We start from the raw sequence: 18,304 nt of genomic DNA, 5'->3' as shown, positions 1-18,304 counted from the left end.
AAAGTTTTGTGATAGATTCCCCTACCCGCAAATAAAAAGTATCTACCTTCATGACCACATTATTAGATTGAAAGCAGTGTTTCCCAAACTGTGCTCTGCGGAAACCCAGTGTTACGCGAGGCCTGAATGGGTGTTCCACGAACTAATGGAATAATTATCTAGTAGGCCATAACGTGAATTAATCTCTCAAAATAATAAGAGAAGTGTTCCGATAAATACTCAGAATGTGGAAAGTATTCCATTAAGCGAAAAGTTTGGGAACCACTGATTTAAAAGATTCTCCCTTACATTACTGCACACACCACATTTTGTTTCTCCTCTTTATCAAGTTCCCGGAAACCTCTGACCATAGAAAGCATAATGTTAGCGGGTTTTATTGGGCTCGATGAGTTTTCGAGGTGATCTATAACACACAGTGTGGCGTAGCTAGCCATGTGCGAGTGGTGCGGGCCATCAATCTTAGGACAAACTTTCTCGATAAAATCAACGTTTTGTACATGAACAAAGAGAAACGACTGAATTGGAAAAATGTTGACTAGAAATGAATTTACTTTGTTACTTTTGTTGTTCTTCAATGTTCTTTGTTAAATTAAACGTAAGCTGTTAACCAGGTTGAATCAAGTTGACTAGATTTGCAGAAATCTCTGAAGGCAACGCACTTTTACAATCCCAATTTCTTCTGGGGCACATTTTGTTACTTCATTGTTCAGTACGCTGGTTTCATCTAGATCTAGAGCTTATAAATAAATGCCTTATACTCTAAATTAGCAGAATCTGGCACTTAATGGGCATCGCGAAAAAGTTGAAGAAGAATGACAAAGACAAAATCTAGGTCATTTCTAGGGTTTTGCGAAATTACTATTAAAGTACGAGCCACTCTTGAGAAAATATGTGCTCCAAACCAAGCTTAGTTCCAGACCAAACGCGTACAAATACAAAACTGACGCATTGGGGACATCCTATACCCCAGCTACGCCACTGGACACACGTTTCTGCAATTTATCTTCCCAAGCTGAAATAGACTGAGCACCACTGATTTGGTCCTCAAGCTGAAATAGACTGAGCACAACTGATTTGGTCCTCAAGCTGAAATAGACTGAACACCACTGATCTGGTCCTCAAGCTGAAATAGACTGAACACCACTGATTTGGTCCGTGGGTCCCAGAGCTGAAATAGACTGAGCACAACTGATTTGGTCCTCAAGCTGAAATAGACTGAGCACAACTGAATTGGTCCTCAAGCTGAAATAGACTGAACACCACTGATCTGGTCCTCAAGCTGAAATAGACTGAACACCACTGATTTGGTCCCAGAGCTGAAATAGACTGAGCACAACTGATTTGGTCATCAAGCTGAAATAGATTGAGCACAACTGATCTGGTCCCAGAGCTGAAATAGACTGAGCACAACTGATTTGGTCCTCAAGCTGAAATAGACTGAGCACAACTGATTTGGTCCTCAAGCTGAAATAGACTGAGCACAACTGATCTGGTCCCAGAGCTGAAATAGACTGAGCACAACTGATCTGGTCCCAGAGCTGAAATAGACTGAGCACAACTGATTTGGTCCTCAAGCTGAAATAGACTGAGCACAACTGATTTGGTCCTCAAGCTGATATAGACTGAGAACAACTGATTTGGTCCTCAAGCTGAAATAGACTGAGCACAACTGATTTGGTCCTCAAGCTGAAATAGATTGAACACCACTGATCTGGTCCTCAAGCTGAAATAGACTGAACACCACTGATTTGGTCCTCAAGCTGAAATAGACTGAGCACAACTGATTTGGTCCTCAAGCTGAAATAGACTGAGCACAACTGATCTGGTCCCAGAGCTGAAATAGACTGAGCACAACTGATCTGGTCCCAGAGCTGAAATAGACTGAGCACAACTGATTTGGTCCTCAAGCTGAAATAGACTGAGCACAACTGATTTGGTCCTCAAGCTGAAATAGACTGAGCACAACTGATTTGGTCCTCAAGCTGAAATAGACTGAGCACAACTGATCTGGTCCCAGAGCTGAAATAGACTGAGCACAACTGATCTGGTCCCAGAGCTGAAATAGACTGAGCACAACTGATTTGGTCCTCAAGCTGAAATAGACTGAGCACAACTGATTTGGTCCTCAAGCTGATATAGACTGAGAATAACTGATTTGGTCCTCAAGCTGAAATAGACTGAGCACAACTGATTTGGTCCTCAAGCTGAAATAGACTGAACACCACTGATCTGGTCCTCAAGCTGAAATAGACTGAACACCACTGATTTGGTCCTCAAGCTGAAATAGACTGAGCACAACTGATTTGGTCCTCAAGCTGAAATAGACTGAGCACAACTGATCTGGTCCCAGAGCTGAAATAGACTGAGCACAACTGATCTGGTCCCAGAGCTGAAATAGACTGAGCACAACTGATTTGGTCCTCAAGCTGAAATAGACTGAGCACAACTGATTTGGTCCTCAAGCTGATATAGACTGAGAACAACTGATTTGGTCCTCAAGCTGAAATAGACTGAGCACAACTGATTTGGTCCTCAAGCTGAAATAGACTGAGCACAACTGATTTGGTCCTCAAGCTGAAATAGACTGAGCACAACTGATTTGGTCCTCAAGCTGAAATAGACTGAGCACAACTGATCTGGTCCCAAAGCTGAAATAGACTAAGCACAACTGATCTGGTCATCAAGCGGAAATAGACTGAGCACAACTGATTTGGTCCTCAAGCTGAAATAGACTGAGCACAACTGATTTGGTCCTCAAGCTGAAATAGACTGAGCACAACTGATTTGGTCCTCAAGCTGAAATAGACTGAGCACAACTGATCTGGTCCTCAAGCTGAAATAGACTGAGCACAACTGATCTGGTCCCAAAGCTGAAATAGACTGAGCACAACTGATTTGGTCCTCAAGCTGAAATAGACTGAGCACAACTGATCTGGTCCCAAAGCTGAAATAGACTGAGCACAACTGATTTGGTCCTCAAGCTGAAATAGACTGAGCACAACTGATTTGGTCCTCAAGCTGAAATAGACTGAGCACAACTGATCTGGTCCCAAAGCTGAAATAGACTGAGCACAACTGATTTGGTCCTCAAGCTGAAATAGACTGAGCACAACTGATCTGGTCCCAAAGCTGAAATAGACTGAGCACAACTGATCTGGTCCTCAAGCTGAAATAGACTGAGCACAACTGATTTGGTCCTCAAGCTGAAATAGACTGAGCACAACTGATCTGGTCCCAGAGCTGAAATAGACTGAGCACAACTGATCTGGTCCCAGAGCTGAAATAGACTGAGCACAACTGATTTGGTCCTGAAGCTGAAATAGACTGAGCACAACTGATTTGGTCCTCAAGCTGAAATAGACTGAGCACAACTGATTTGGTCCTGAAGCTGAAATAGACTGAGCACAACTGATTTGGTCCTCAAGCTGAAATAGACTGAGCACAACTGATCTGGTCCCAGAGCTGAAATAGACTGAGCACAACTGATTTGGTCCTCAAGCTGAAATAGACTGAGCACAACTGATTTGGTCCTCAAGCTGAAATAGACTGAGCACAACTGATCTGGTCCCAGAGCTGAAATAGACTGAGCACAACTGATTTGGTCCTGAAGCTGAAATAGACTGAGCACAACTGATTTGGTCCTCAAGCTGAAATAGACTGAGCACAACTGATTTGGTCCTGAAGCTGAAATAGACTGAGCACAACTGATTTGGTCCTCAAGCTGAAATAGACTGAGCACAACTGATCTGGTCCCAGAGCTGAAATAGACTGAGCACAACTGATTTGGTCCTCAAGCTGAAATAGACTGAGCACAACTGATTTGGTCCTCGAGCTGAAATAGACTGAGCACAACTGATCTGGTCCCAGAGCTGAAATAGACTGAGCACAACTGATCTGGTCCTCAAGCTGAAATAGACTGAGCACAACTGATCTGGTCCTCAAGCTGAAATAGACTGAGCACAACTGATTTGGTCCTCAAGCTGAAATAGACTGAGCACAACTGATCTGGTCCTCAAGCTGAAATAGACTGAGCACAACTGATTTGGTCCTCAAGCTGAAATAGACTGAGCACAACTGATCTGGTCCCAAAGCTGAAATAGACTGAGCACAACTGATTTGGTCCTCAAGCTGAAATAGACTGAGCACAACTGATTTGGTCCTCAAGCTGAAATAGACTGAGCACAACTGATTTGGTCCTCAAGCTGAAATAGACTGAGCACAACTGATCTGGTCCCAGAGCTGAAATAGACTGAGCACAACTGATCTGGTCCTCAAGCTGAAATAGACTGAGCACAACTGATCTGGTCCTCAAGCTGAAATAGACTGAGCACAACTGATTTGGTCCTCAAGCTGAAATAGACTGAGCACAACTGATCTGGTCCTCAAGCTGAAATAGACTGAGCACAACTGATTTGGTCCTCAAGCTGAAATAGACTGAGCACAACTGATCTGGTCCCAAAGCTGAAATAGACTGAGCACAACTGATTTGGTCCTCAAGCTGAAATAGACTGAGCACAACTGATTTGGTCCTCAAGCTGAAATAGACTGAGCACAACTGATTTGGTCCTCAAGCTGAAATAGACTGAGCACAACTGATCTGGTCCCAGAGCTGAAATAGACTGAGCACAACTGATTTGGTCCTGAAGCTGAAATAGACTGAGCACAACTGATTTGGTCCTCAAGCTGAAATAGACTGAGCACAACTGATTTGGTCCTCAAGCTGAAATAGACTGAGCACAACTGATCTGGTCCCAGAGCTGAAATAGACTGAGCACAACTGATTTGGTCCTCAAGCTGAAATAGACTGAGCACAACTGATTTGGTCCTCAAGCTGAAATAGACTGAGCACAACTGATTTGGTCCTCAAGCTGAAATAGACTGAACACCAATGATCTGGTCCCAAAGCTGAAATAGACTGAACACCAATGATCTGGTCCCAAAGCTGAAATAGACTGAGCACAACTGATTTGGTCCTCAAGCTGAAATAGACTGAGCACAACTGATTTGGTCCTCAAGCTGAAATAGACTGAACACCAATGATCTGGTCCCAAAGCTGAAATAGACTGAGCACAACTGATACAGCCCCTAAGCTGAAATAGACTGTGAGCATTACTGATCTCTCTAAAACCTTATATAGTTAAACGCTGTTATAGAACCAAACAGCTTACTATTAGGGAGTTTCACGAAAAAAATAGAAAATGTCAAGGACGTCAATGTTGCCAACTAATTAAAAAAAAATGAGCTACAAATAGAAGAACTCAATTTGATTCTGCGATGGTAAAAAATGGAGAAAAGAATCAAATTAATTAAACACTTTTTTTTATTCTGTACACTAAATACTCCAAAAAGCTAGTTATATATATATATATATTTATATAGTTTATATTTTAAGAATCTGTCTTATTTAGCGCAGGCTTTGTCAATTTCATTTCATTCTAGTCGTGTACACTCACATGCCTACACACATTTAGATTTACACAGTTGAATTTTAAAGTACACATTAGCATAAATTATTTACAGCAGATAAGGGGTCTAAATGACATTGTCAAAGCCTGGATCTGACAGGGGACTTAAAGTCTTAGGTATGCCTAAGGCGCAGGGGGGGGGGCGTCTTAGTCTAAGGTTTGCTAGTGCTTGGGGCTTAGTCTAAGGTTTGCCGTCTTATCTGACTCGTGATAAAATCAAATATCTAAACATTGTGACAGATTAACGAATTTTATTTGAAAATCCTGAGTGCCACACGGTTGTAAGTAGGCAGCTACAAGCACAGTAGAGTACAGCATCACGAAGAATATGCAGGTCCAACGAAAGTTCCCGATTTGAAACATCAAAAATGTTATTGGCAGCACCAGTAGAACAGAAACGTTTGGTACAGACCTATCAGTTGATACACTGTATATTTACCTAAATAAAGTCTCTCTCGATTCCCACACCTGATTTCTGCAAACTGTTTTCGCTGCCATCACCAGCATTAAGGCCAACATAGCAGCAGTGAAGATCGATTTAAATCTGGCCAATGCAGAACACAAAATCTGGAAACCTTGTGCAATCAGAATGCAGAATCCAATGCTGAAACACATAAGCAAGTGGCCTGCTGTGTATACGTTAAAAATATTTCTATAGCAATTTTGTTCAAAGCTTAGGAATAACTTATAGTGCAAAGTTACGTTATTTCTTCAATTCCCACTAAAAGCTCATAAATTTTTCATGACAGCGAAGTTGATAGAGCGTCGCGATAATAACTCGAATGTCGTGGAAACAGCGAGTTCAATCAACATACTGACCTCTTTTTTTTTCAAAGACAATACGATTCGATCCTATTTCATTTCAACAGAAAGTAGGAAAAGATTTTTTTTATATTCAATGTTCCTTCGTTTTCTTTTTGAATGAATGCTACTTTTGGAGATTTTGACCATAAACTAAACCAGTGTTTCCCAAACTGTATTCGGCGCAACCCCAATGTTCCTCGAGACCTGAATAGGTGTTTCACGAACTACTGGAATAATTAACTAGTAGGCCTCCACGTGAATGTATCTCTTTCTATAAAAAAAAAAAAAAAGCAAAGTGTTCCGTTAAAGAAAATGTTTGGGATACACTGTACTAAATGTCAAGGACGCTCAATTGAACGTCATTGTTGCCAACTAAATAAAAAAGAATTAAGCTAGAATTTTAATAATATCTCAATGCATTCATCCTTAATTATCGCTAGTTAATTGCTCCTCTTTGTTTTGTAATAAATTCGTAGAGTGAAAGTGTAAAGCTCCATCCATATTCAAATTATTTTTTTGTTTCTACAAAAAGAAGCGCTTAAGAAAAAATTTATTTTTGCAGTGCTAAGGAAATTATGTCCCTTTGTAAAAAAAACACAACAGCTTATCAACACTTCCTTTATTCTGTACACCAGATACACCAAAAAAGCTATCTATTTATAGTTTCTTTACTGTGTATGAGAATCCCCAAAGTAATAATTTTATTTCTAAAGCGCTGTTAACAAACAAAATGTAGGCTCAAGGCGCTGTAATAAGATTACAAACACAGACACCAGAGCTGGAATGACAAACTAATCTAATGTTTTAAACAGATAGGTCTTAATGTTCTTCTTGAAATTGGTGTAGCATGTTATCTAAGATATAGAAGTTACAATGTGTATTTGTATAATTATAATATTTTGAAATATGACATCAGCATTCGCTCGAAATTTCAAATTGATCTAGAGCTTTGTAGAAGTAAAGAAACAAAACAAACTTCAACGGATATTCTTGAGCTCCCCTTTAGCCATTCTAGGAAAGGACAACGGTGTTGAACTAGTGATGAGGTCATACTCATTAAAATTTGCATTTTAATAATATTAAATAATTATAGCTTTTATATAGCGCTACTTTCATGCTTATAGCATGCTCAGAGCGCTATGGTCCAATCTCATCTGTGGACCAGTGTGTATCTGGGAGAAGGTTTTCCGTGCTGCCTTTATGAGCTCAGTAAATACAACTCTGCTCGAGTCGGGCGTCGAACCTCGAGCTCTTTCATAGGTAGCCACGTTCAAGCGTACTTAGCATCTCGACCACGCTTCCCACATGCGTGCATGCTTAATTATCGCTAGTTAATTGCTTCTCTTTTTTTTTAAATTCGTAGAGTAAAATTCTAATGAAATGTTCCATCCATGCTGAATTTTTTTTTTGTCTACAAAAAGAAGCGCTTTAAAAAAAAGTGATTTTAGACAAAAATATCATTGACAATTGCCATAAATTTTGAAGACAATAAAAAAGAACTATTCCAAGAGCTGTCTTTAAACACACAGATTTATATGCAAACAACATTTTGTTGTTTATAGTTATAGTAAATTTTGTTTCCTAACTCACAGTTGTTGTAGATTGTACTGATTTGTCTCTATTTTTTTAAGTAGCATTGTTATCTAAATGAAGTCGGTCATACCTTGGTATATAGAGAATCCTTTCTGCTATGACAAATCCAACTCTGAAGAACATATTGGAAGCCGGACTAAAAGGAATGACCATCAATGACATGGACAACAGAAACAGACGTTGTTGTTTTTCCACTGTGGACTGGTCTAGAAACATCTACATTTGAAGAGATATTTGTCAAACAATGAACACCATGATTTTCTTTTACCATTATATGACAGTACAGTGGCATAACAACTTTTTTTTTATTGTCCACTTTCCTAACTAAGATTTAATATTTCCACCCCTTATATACAAGGGCAAAAATATAGAAGTTACAATTTACAATAAAAAACGTTATTGGACTTCATCCAAAATTCCCCTACTTAACACTATCGTCTTCCCAATAGTAACTTATGCATGCGAGACATGAAAGTCATCTGCCAAATTTGAGAAAAGACAAAATGAAGCTCAACAATAAAATGGTTAAGACGGATTTTAGGATTCAGTTACAGAGGTCGGGTCTGAGACAAAGAAATCCTATGCCGAACTTAACGAGGTTTTGACCGAGCGTCGCATGGGGTTTGTGGGACATCTTCTCCGTTAGAATGAATTACGCAGACCATGAGTTGCGATGACATGGAAGGCCAACACGAGGAAAACGCGAACATAGACGACCTCACGTAACTCCGCGCCAAACTTTCAAGGAGGACTTCAGATCAGTGGACACCAGGTAAAAGGAGAATTCAGACATTGCCAGTAACAAATCTTTATGGACACAGCTTGCCGCCCAATGCGCGAACGGATCTAAGAAGACAACACAAACAAAGATTTCGACTTCATGTGAGGTCTAAAATTTAGGCTATACTATTGTGTGATATATCTCCACAATAAGAAAAATAAAATGGAAATCTTTTGGCCCTACTTACAAAGATCTTAAATGAAATGATCAAGACTAAATAGAAGAAAAAAGGCCTCTTAGTGGTTACAAGCCATGGAAAGTCCCACACGTTTCTGTTATTGATACGTTAATAATAATACGTTATTGAAAAGAAGAATAAAAAGATAAATACCTTTCTGACACATCTCCAACAGGACCATATCATTACAGAGTAGAACAAGATAGTGCAGATGTTGCGATGGTCCAGGAGTGATTTGATCAAAGGTATACTGCCCCCTGTCCAGTCGTAACATAATAATGAAGGGGACAGCAGTAACCAGAAGTTGTAGAATGTGATATAATTGAAAGTGAAGATCCTAGGGAATAGAAAGGTTTGCAAGGTTTTAAACTTTACTTGGGAAGAATAATTTGCATACGTGTAGAGTTACTTTGTCTTAACTTAAATTTAAGTTGGCAGTTTGTAAACATGACATATATAATGATATAGAAATATGTTCAAATTAAAAATAGGCCTACGTACACAATTACACATAAATACAAACATCCACACAGACTGAGACACAGACTGAGACACAGACACAACTGTTCTCACAGGAACACGCGGCTGCTCAAACACTCAGACACCTGACATATTTACACTCAGACGGTTCGCACTGAGACTGAACACACGTACACTAGCAAACACACACACACACTTATGAAATGTTGGTTTTTGGGTCTTCAAGGCAAAAGCTCTTGTGCCGGTATAGTCTATAGTGTTGTGTTCTACAGTTTTCAAGTCAAATGTCTACGAGACGGATTTAGACGTCAGCATAACGACCTGACACTTTAACTCCAGTAAGCTCACGATATGAAGCCACGCTGGCAGCATGCAGTTTACAAGAGTGTTGTGTGGTCAGCACAGTGTATTTTCACCAGATCTGATGGTGGGTGCCCATTCTACAATCTTGAATTCTAGCTTTTTCAGTCCAAGTTACTAATAAATATCTTTATATTTTGATTTAAATTATGACCAATGATGGAAATAGCAGTCGATCAATCTTCATTGAAACAAATTACGAAATAAGATCTTGACCTAGATCTATTAGTAGTAGTGTTTTTTTTTTTTAATTTATTGTCATAACAACGCCTCAAAGACGAGTTCTAGACCTGTGTAGAATTGTGTAGATTATTGAAGAGATAAAGATCTAGAAGAGTTTGCCTGCCTGAGTATTGTGAAATTTCAAGACGAAAATTCCCTGACCGGCTGCTAACCCAACTTCCGGCTTAGTGTTTCCCTCCCTCTCTATGAAAGACAAACACCAGATAACATTCAGTGGGTACTTACAAGGTCTAAAGAAAACAGCTTAAACACTAGAGCAGAAGTGGTAAAAGGTCAAGGGCTACGTTGCGCATTGTAATCACAGCTTAGCTTCAAAATAAAGTCGGCTGACCAACCAACCTTACATTCTCTCAATAAACTTTGTTAAAACGTAGGCCTACCTTGTTGTAATTGATGTCGAGAAAGAAGCTGGGTTGTCTTCGTGCTTAAAACTGGGTTTTTCAAAATTCATTATCGCCATCCTCATTATGAGTAAACATGAAATCTTGAAAACAAAATGATTAGAATGAAGCATTTATTAAAAACAATTAAAGTTAATGAAGGGCGGGTGGTTAGGTGGAATGAAGGGCGGGGTGGTTAGGTGGAATGAAGGGTGGGTGGTTAGGTGGAATGAAGGGCGGGGTGGTTGGGTGGAATGAAGGGAGGGTGGTTAGGTGGAATGAAGGGCGGGTGGTTAGGTGGAATGAAGGGTGGGGTGGTTAGGTGGAATGAAGGGAGGGGTGGTTAGGTGGAATGAAGGGCGGGTGGTTAGGTGGAATGAAGGGTGGGGTGGTTAGGTGGAATGAAGGGAGGGGTGGTTAGGTGGAATGAAGGGCGGGGTGGTTAGGTGGAATGAAGGGTGGGGTGGTTAGGTGGAATGAAGGGCGGGTGGTTAGGTGGAATGAAGGGCGGGGTGGTTAGGTGGAATGAAGGGCGCGTGGTTAGGTGGAATGAAGGGCGGAAGGGTGGAAATGATTAAGTAGTACTAATCTTTAAGGCTCTCAACATATTCAAGTGAAAATAAAATGTCTGAGGTCAAGGTTAACGAGCACAATGAACAAAAGTTTCTTCTCTAACACAGCACAAGTCAGGTAGCTGGCTAGGTTTACCAGATACCTACATGCCCCTATGAGGACAGAAAGAAGAACTGAGCCTTACAAAGAAGGACACCCAAAAATTAAGACAAGACAATATAAACTTTGTCACTTGCTAGATGATATATACCAGTAGATTATAGGCTGTAAAAACTACACTCATGAAAATCGTATTTCTCGGACGAAGCGACATTTTAAAATAACTTTTAAAAAACCTATAATAATAATAATAATAAGGCTTGTCTTCGAGTCCGAAGATTAGTGAGGAATGCGGCATTTCCCGTGGCTGCGCAGCCCCAGCTGTGACCTATATATTTTGCCACAACCAGGGCAAGCATAACCATTATCTTCAGGTGGTCGATTTAGATTTTCTTTTCGCTGTCTGCGTTTGTCCTCGGCAGTGGATTTTCTTTTGGTCTCAAATGTGTATCCCACGGCCTTCGTGAATGACCTCCAGCTGTCTCGTTCTGAGGCCGCATGCAACCAGGTGCTCTCTTCTATGTCAGCTAAGGAAAGATGACGCCTAAGATGGTCTTTGAAGCATTTCCGTGGGGCGCCTCTCTTACGTCGACCACCTTTTTAGCTCACCAAAAAGACTGCCTTTGACATACGTTCGTCTCCCATACGGAATACGTGCCCTGCCCAGCGTAACTGTCCCTCTATACTGTCCATACCGGCGTTCGCAAGGACATCGCTCTTTGTAATGCGGTCTTGCCACCTATAACCATGCATGAATTACTAAATAACAACTCATAGTCGACTTGCCACCTTTTTTTTTTCAATTAATAAATATGAACTGAAAGAAAAACAAAAACTTCCCATGCGTTAGCGGCACAGTAAGAGAGAAACTTAAACAATAATCGTAATAACGGGTGTAGCCGGTGGGTAAAGATTAGTTTAAATATAGGCAAGGCATTACCGTAACTATTATGATGGTGACTCTTGAAATAAATTGTTTTGTCTCAGCCGTGAGTCCTGGTTTTAGCCACCTGTCAATGAAAAGTATTTACAAAAGTATTATAGTCATTATGTAGTCTGTGGTAGAAATGTCAGAACTGAACTAGACAATTCACTAAGTATAACGTCATCTAGCTAATGCGAACTACTTGCTAATTCTGAGATGGGGGGGGGGGAGATGCTGGTGATGGGTATTGGAATACAATTTTTTTTTTGGAGGAGGAGGGGGCGTATCAGGTGTCCAAAAAACGCGAAAAAATGCGGTGATCGCAAAGACCTTCCTTCAAGGAACAGTAACAGGAAAAAGAAGAAGAGACAGTGAGTCACAGAGATAGAAACGATAAGAAGACAACATACAAGAATGGACGTCTGCCATTGAAAGAAATTCTACCCAAGGCAAAAAATAGAGAGGAATGGAGCAAAACGGTCAAAAGATCTTTTGCTGTGCCCCAAAGGTCCAACAGACTATGGCATAGGTGAAGGTGATCAAGAGTACATACCTTTTGTACACTTTTCAACCAATTAGAATCAAATCTAAATTCTTTCGCTTGTTGCACATAGTAATTTGTATTCTTTAGTTGGCAATGGTAATCTTTCAATATGGCGTCCTTGGCATTAATTAGTCAATTTATTTCAAAATTTCTACTGATTTTTCTTTTTTCCTTTTCTTTCGTTTTTCTTTAGGTTCCATTATTTGGCCACCACATTTATCAATGTCACTTTCTCTGCTTTTTCTCTCTAATTGTATTTTATTGCTTAAAGAACGTGAATGGGATCTTAAAAACCATAGCGTAAACTAAGAGCAGAATACTGTGATTAACATTTAGTGTGAACATACACAAATGAAACAAAGTTTGTCCAACTGGATGGGGCAATAAAGTGTGGGTAATTCATAAATTCGTCAGAGAACACTGCAGCAAACAGCTTCCATGGAACTTCTAAATGCGCCTGTTGGTTCTTGTTCCAGGATGGCTAATGTTATAGGGAAATGGTTCTCACAAAACAAACACGCACTCATTTTCCATACACACACACACACGTCCACACGAATCCGTCCACACGCACACACACGTTGCCCATTGTTTCCTGAACTAAGTTTTTTGGGATCAAACTGTTGCTCTACTGAGTCTACTCACTTTAAGACGTGCTTCCGGCTTGTGATGAGGTCATACACCAGGCTTACCCCGAGCACCGTGATGCCTGTCTCCTTGGTCAGCATGGCGGCCAGAGCTAGCGCCATGGAAGACGCCACCCGGATGAGCTGCTTTGCAGGGAAGGACGCCGAGGCGGACTCTGTCAGGTTGTCGTTGACGTCTCGCTCCAACCGGGACTTGGTGACGGCACTGGAGAGGAAAGATAGATAACTCGCACAATGCTACATCATCAAAAGCGAACAGTTCATTTACAACGTCAGTTTAATATTAATGTCTCCAAGGGAAGGTTTGTATTTTTGCCACAAGTAGTGGCGTAGCTAAAGGGGGGAGGGGGGAGATGAGGGGTACAAATTTGAAAATCCCCCCCGGGCCCTCACTTGAGGTGGTCCCCCAAATGAGATTCCGGATTTTTATTACATTAAATATTAATCCAATGCCATATTATCTTGCTATTCATGTTGTTATGTAAAGTAGTGACCATGTTGCATGTCTTTCACACATTAGACTTATACATTTATTAAGTACATTATCTCATGTCACGATGTCGAATATCAAAATGCAGGGGCCCCTAAGAGGCCTAGCCCTCCGGGCCCCCAAATTCTCTTGCTACGCCACTGGCCACAAGAAGAAAACAGCGTTATATAGAGACAACTAACCAACGCAAAGGTGTATGAAGCTTATATCAACTCACTCTGTCTGGTAAAAAGTTTGTACACGTTATTTCTCCCACGCCCAATCTCGGATCGAGCTGAAACTTTTTGCACAATTATTTCTTTTACCTGAAAACAATAATCAATTTTTTTTAATTAACCAATTAGTTAATTAACTATTGGTAATAAATTATTTACTTAGGTATCTCGAACAAAGGAAAGAAATTTTAATCGACGGAAGTGGTGGTATAAGCTGAATTAGTCCCCTTTTTAGGTCGTCGTCCTTGTCTAGGTAAACACAAACCTGAAAAATAGATCTAAACAATAGATAACTTTACAATCTTCCTGATACAAGTAGCCTACGCTTAATATAAGCTTTGTTTTTTTTTTTTAAGTTTTTTTTTTCTTGTTTTAGGTTTAAGTTCATCGACTGACATTTTTCTTTTTTTTTTTTTTTTACATCTATTAGAAAGAGACAGACAGATATCAAGAGAGAAATAGAGTGAGAGAGAAATGTTGACAGTCAGGTAGAAACAAAGAAAGAGAGAGAAAGTGATACAGATGGAGAATAAACGACAGACAGCGAGAATGAGACTCAGAAAAACAGTGAGAGAGAGAGAGAGAGAGAGAGAGAGAAAGAAACTGAAAAACAGAGAACTAGAAAATGAATAGACTTTCTGTATTTCACTTAAGGTTAATAAAGATAGACGACTAAATTAAAAGATGTATCAAAAAAAAAAGGGTGGGGGGGAATACATTTTCGCCTTCTCCTCTTTCTCTCCTTCCCACTTTACGGTTCTATTACCATCAGATACATCGCGTTGCTTTTTTAAAGGGCAAAGTAATATGTGTGGGCAGGGTTGTGTATTGGGAGATATCAAAGTAGCTTCACTTAACAAGAAATGTCAAGTTACCGATACCCGTGAGCCTGTCCCGAGTAGCTCTACCCCCCAACAGCTGACCTAGAAGTGCGCGGGGTCCTGGCTGAGTGTCACTGCAGTCATAGCAGGGCCACGAATATTTGTTTGATGGGTGGCCGGTGACAAACAACAAAATTCCTTAATCGCGGGGCCCCATAAGACGCGGGGCCTGGGAGGTTGGTCCCTACTGGCTAAGCCCTAATGCCGCCTCTGTGTCTACCCCATGATGTGTAGTCGACTGAAGTATCTGGAGTTTTCTATCATAGTTGAAACTGACCCAAATCATGAGTCATCAGGGGGAGGGGGGTTATTATAAAATTAGCCCCCGTCTCCAAAACCATTTTTTTTTCTGCTTATCCACAGAATAAATCTAGCTGGAGACCTTCCTTTAACTTACCATATTCTGAGTTGCTCCCCCCCACCCCCTCATTTTTACTCGGGTACATGTCTTAATGGGCATTCGAAGATGTGATAGAGCGATTGCAGGAAAGGGGTAGGGGGGGGGGTTGGTGAACTACAAATTGCCACTGTGTTTATTTATATAAGGTCACGTGGTGTTTGGGTAAGAGTTTGAATCCAACGTTTATGTCAACAGTTCGGTGAGATCACGTGTCCCGACACCAAGTGATAGACCGACTCAGACTTTTCAAAGACGTTGACGATGTTAAGCCCATGGTAACTTATCTCAACCACTGTGTATATGTGTGTGTTTTTGTTTTTGTATTTTATTTATTTTTTGTTTGCTTCTTGTTTTGTTTTTTCTTCTGATTTCTCGACCACGTTCATTCATGGGATAAACAAAAACAAGGCAAGCAATGTCACGTGACTATCAAAATGGTTGGACTAAGATTAAAAGTTGTTTTAAGATGGACTCGATGGTTACGAAGGTTCTGTAAGCATTGCAAGAAGAAAAATTACTAACTTGCGATTTGCGGACGACATAGATGGTCTGGCAGGGACAAAAAGAAATTAGCTGACTTGGTGATGCGTGTAGACAAGACTTCCGCAGCATATGGTATGCAAATCAATGCCGAAATAACACAAATTATGACCAATAGCCAGAGCTTTAAAAGGGTCAGGGCAATCGTGACGAAAAGCTGACCTTTAAATATCTCGGAGTTTTTGTCTCAGATGAAGGAACCAAACCTGAACTACAGGTGAGAATTGCACAGTCTACAGCAGCATTTGCAAATCTCTGGCGCAACAAAGGCATAACCCTCGACACTCAAATCAGACTGATGCGCTCCCTGGTCACGGCCACATTATGCATGCGAATCTTGGACGCTGACAGCAGATCTCAGGAAGAGGAACTTAGCAACGGAACTAAGATTCTACAGAAAGGTCTTAGGTGTTAATTACAAAGACCGCATCGCGAATGAAGAAATTAGAAACAGGATTAATACAGCAATTAGACCCCACGATGACCTGCTAACCACTGTCAAAAAAAACGTTAACTCAAACCCCCAACGGTCCAAGAGACTAAAGGATAGGTGAAAGTGAAGTGTTAAATCAGGACCAAACTTTTTTTCCGTAAACTTTGTTCTAATTACAATATTTATTGGTCTATGGACACATCCAGAGCCACTCCCTTCCGCCTCTATATTGATGTGTAATTTCTGCCTGTTCATGTAATATGCGCTATGGACTGCCTCGGTTCGAACCCTTGCTACCCAACGGGAGGTTTGAGTTAGGATGTAATAATCTTCAATTCTGGAGAAACATCCGAATAATGTAAAACAAGGGGGGCTACGCAAATCTAATTTTGACCTACATATTTGCCACAAATGACGTGAGAAAACGTTCGTCTGTGTGCTTTACGACTCGAAGACATGCTTTATGTCAAAATATATAGAGGTATAGTGTGGCACACTTCCATTAACTTCTCAACATTTAACAGTATTTAAATTGAGAAAGATACACATCTACAGTTTATAATATAAAATTCACGATTATTTTTTTAATGTAAATTTTATGTATCTAGTCCAGTAACCGTCAAGTCAGTTCTACGGAAGCTTCAACAAACTCCGAGATTACACCTTCAAATATTTTCCTTCTTTCACATACATCTAGATTTTATTCTAGATCTTTTTCTAAAAGAATAAATCAGATTACAGCAGCTTATTTGAGCAAGGGGAGAGAAAAACAAAGGGAAGACAAATAATGTCAAACTGAAAAGTTAAAGCGTAGGTGTACCTTCCAAAACGAAAATTTAAATGTTCAATCTTTCTGTTTGTATGTCCTACATTTGTTGACGTCTTCACTACGGGATTGTTTGCACAAACCATTTAAAAAATCGCAAAGTAATCATTAGGAAAACAAAAAAACAGGAGGGTGGAGGGATATAACTGATAGAAATGTTCGCGTGGGGTGAATAGGATAGCTCTAAAGCAGAGGTTCTCAAACCTTACATAATGAAAATTTGACCAGACCCCAAGATGAAAAAACTACATAAATACATCGTATAAAAATTACAAATGTAAAAAAGAAAAAAAACAACATTTTGTTGAAAGAGTGTTTGTTGAAATTATTTAAAATTATTTAAAATTATTTAAAATAAAATTTTAAAAATATAATATAAATATAATATATTAATAAACATGAAGAGATTTTATAATGTATTTAGATTATGTTCGGCTCAATGTTTGTAAATAGCAACCACAAATCTCCTTGAGCACAAATTTCTATTCGGTTTCTTTTATTTGTGATGAGTCTTAGCACTGAATCGCGCGGCACAAGTAGTCACGTCCGCTTCACCATCGGGGCCAATGGAACTGAGCCTCAGGGCCTCCGCACTGCAATATGTAACTTGGACGGGAGTTTAGTAGGGGCCCGATATCACCGCGACACGGGCAGGATATGGCTCGCGGGTGGTAGTTATGGTTTATGATTCATTGAGGCTTAATCTGACACTCGCGGGTCAGCGAGGATAAGGGGTTAGGTAGGCGAGGATAAGGGATAAGGTAGGCTCCAGTGGTTCCGTACCGAGTTAGAGGACTTGTGAGGCCTGTCAGTGCACGGAAATTCTGTCCTCTCAGCAAGGCAAGAGTTTTGAGACAGACATAATAAATACTGAGGCATATACTTTTTTTTTCTCTTGCTCTCTGTCAGCAAGTCAAATATCTTCTGATCTTCGCAAAGTCTGAAAGAGGAACTTTACTTTTGTTTAACTTATAAAATACAGATGTTACTTCATTACGTCCTACGCGTGTCCCTATGTCAATCTAGTCATCGATGTTAATCAGTGACTTAAATTCTGTCAAGTCATTGGTTTTCCTGGCTGACTCAGGCAACCCATTCCATGCTCTAACATGACCAAGGAAGAAGGTGTGTTTGTACATAATTGTCCTAGCATGATTAGTTCCTTTTTGTTTTTTATTGTTTAACTCTTTCTCTCCGTAATTATTTTTCAACGTTTCTTCATTTTGCTCATTACTATTTCACTACCCTGTTATGATTAAGCTTCAATAGCTTTGTTATTTGTTATCAGAAAATGTTGTATTTGGTATAGAATTAAAGGGGAACGCATGCTCTTTTTATATAACACAAAGTAAAGTTTATAAAATTAGACATTAAGTTATTTAAATGAGGTCAAAATCAACGATGGTACCGTCGATTAGGAGAAAAAGAGTTAAAAACATTTGGTACT

General features: G+C 40.0%; 1 protein-coding gene across 1 annotated transcript in view; it reads right to left on the bottom strand.

Annotated features, from left to right (window-relative positions):
* Positions 1 to 18,304, bottom strand: part of LOC106073426 (protein O-mannosyl-transferase TMTC1-like) — a 49,740-nt gene that overhangs the window by 18,845 nt on the left and 12,591 nt on the right. The window contains exons 4-9 of the mRNA XM_013233968.2: positions 13,071 to 13,277; positions 11,897 to 11,966; positions 10,285 to 10,388; positions 8,975 to 9,158; positions 7,933 to 8,078; positions 5,905 to 6,069 (exon numbers count right to left, since the gene is read on the bottom strand). Of these exons, the coding sequence (XP_013089422.2) occupies positions 5,905 to 6,069; positions 7,933 to 8,078; positions 8,975 to 9,158; positions 10,285 to 10,388; positions 11,897 to 11,966; positions 13,071 to 13,277 (876 nt within the window). The remainder of the gene's footprint in view (positions 1 to 5,904; positions 6,070 to 7,932; positions 8,079 to 8,974; positions 9,159 to 10,284; positions 10,389 to 11,896; positions 11,967 to 13,070; positions 13,278 to 18,304) is intronic.

This window comes from Biomphalaria glabrata, chromosome 6, assembly GCF_947242115.1.
Source record: "Biomphalaria glabrata chromosome 6, xgBioGlab47.1, whole genome shotgun sequence".
In the NCBI taxonomy this organism is placed as follows: domain Eukaryota; kingdom Metazoa; phylum Mollusca; class Gastropoda; family Planorbidae; genus Biomphalaria; species Biomphalaria glabrata.
This window is presented reverse-complemented; position numbering and strand designations above follow the sequence as displayed.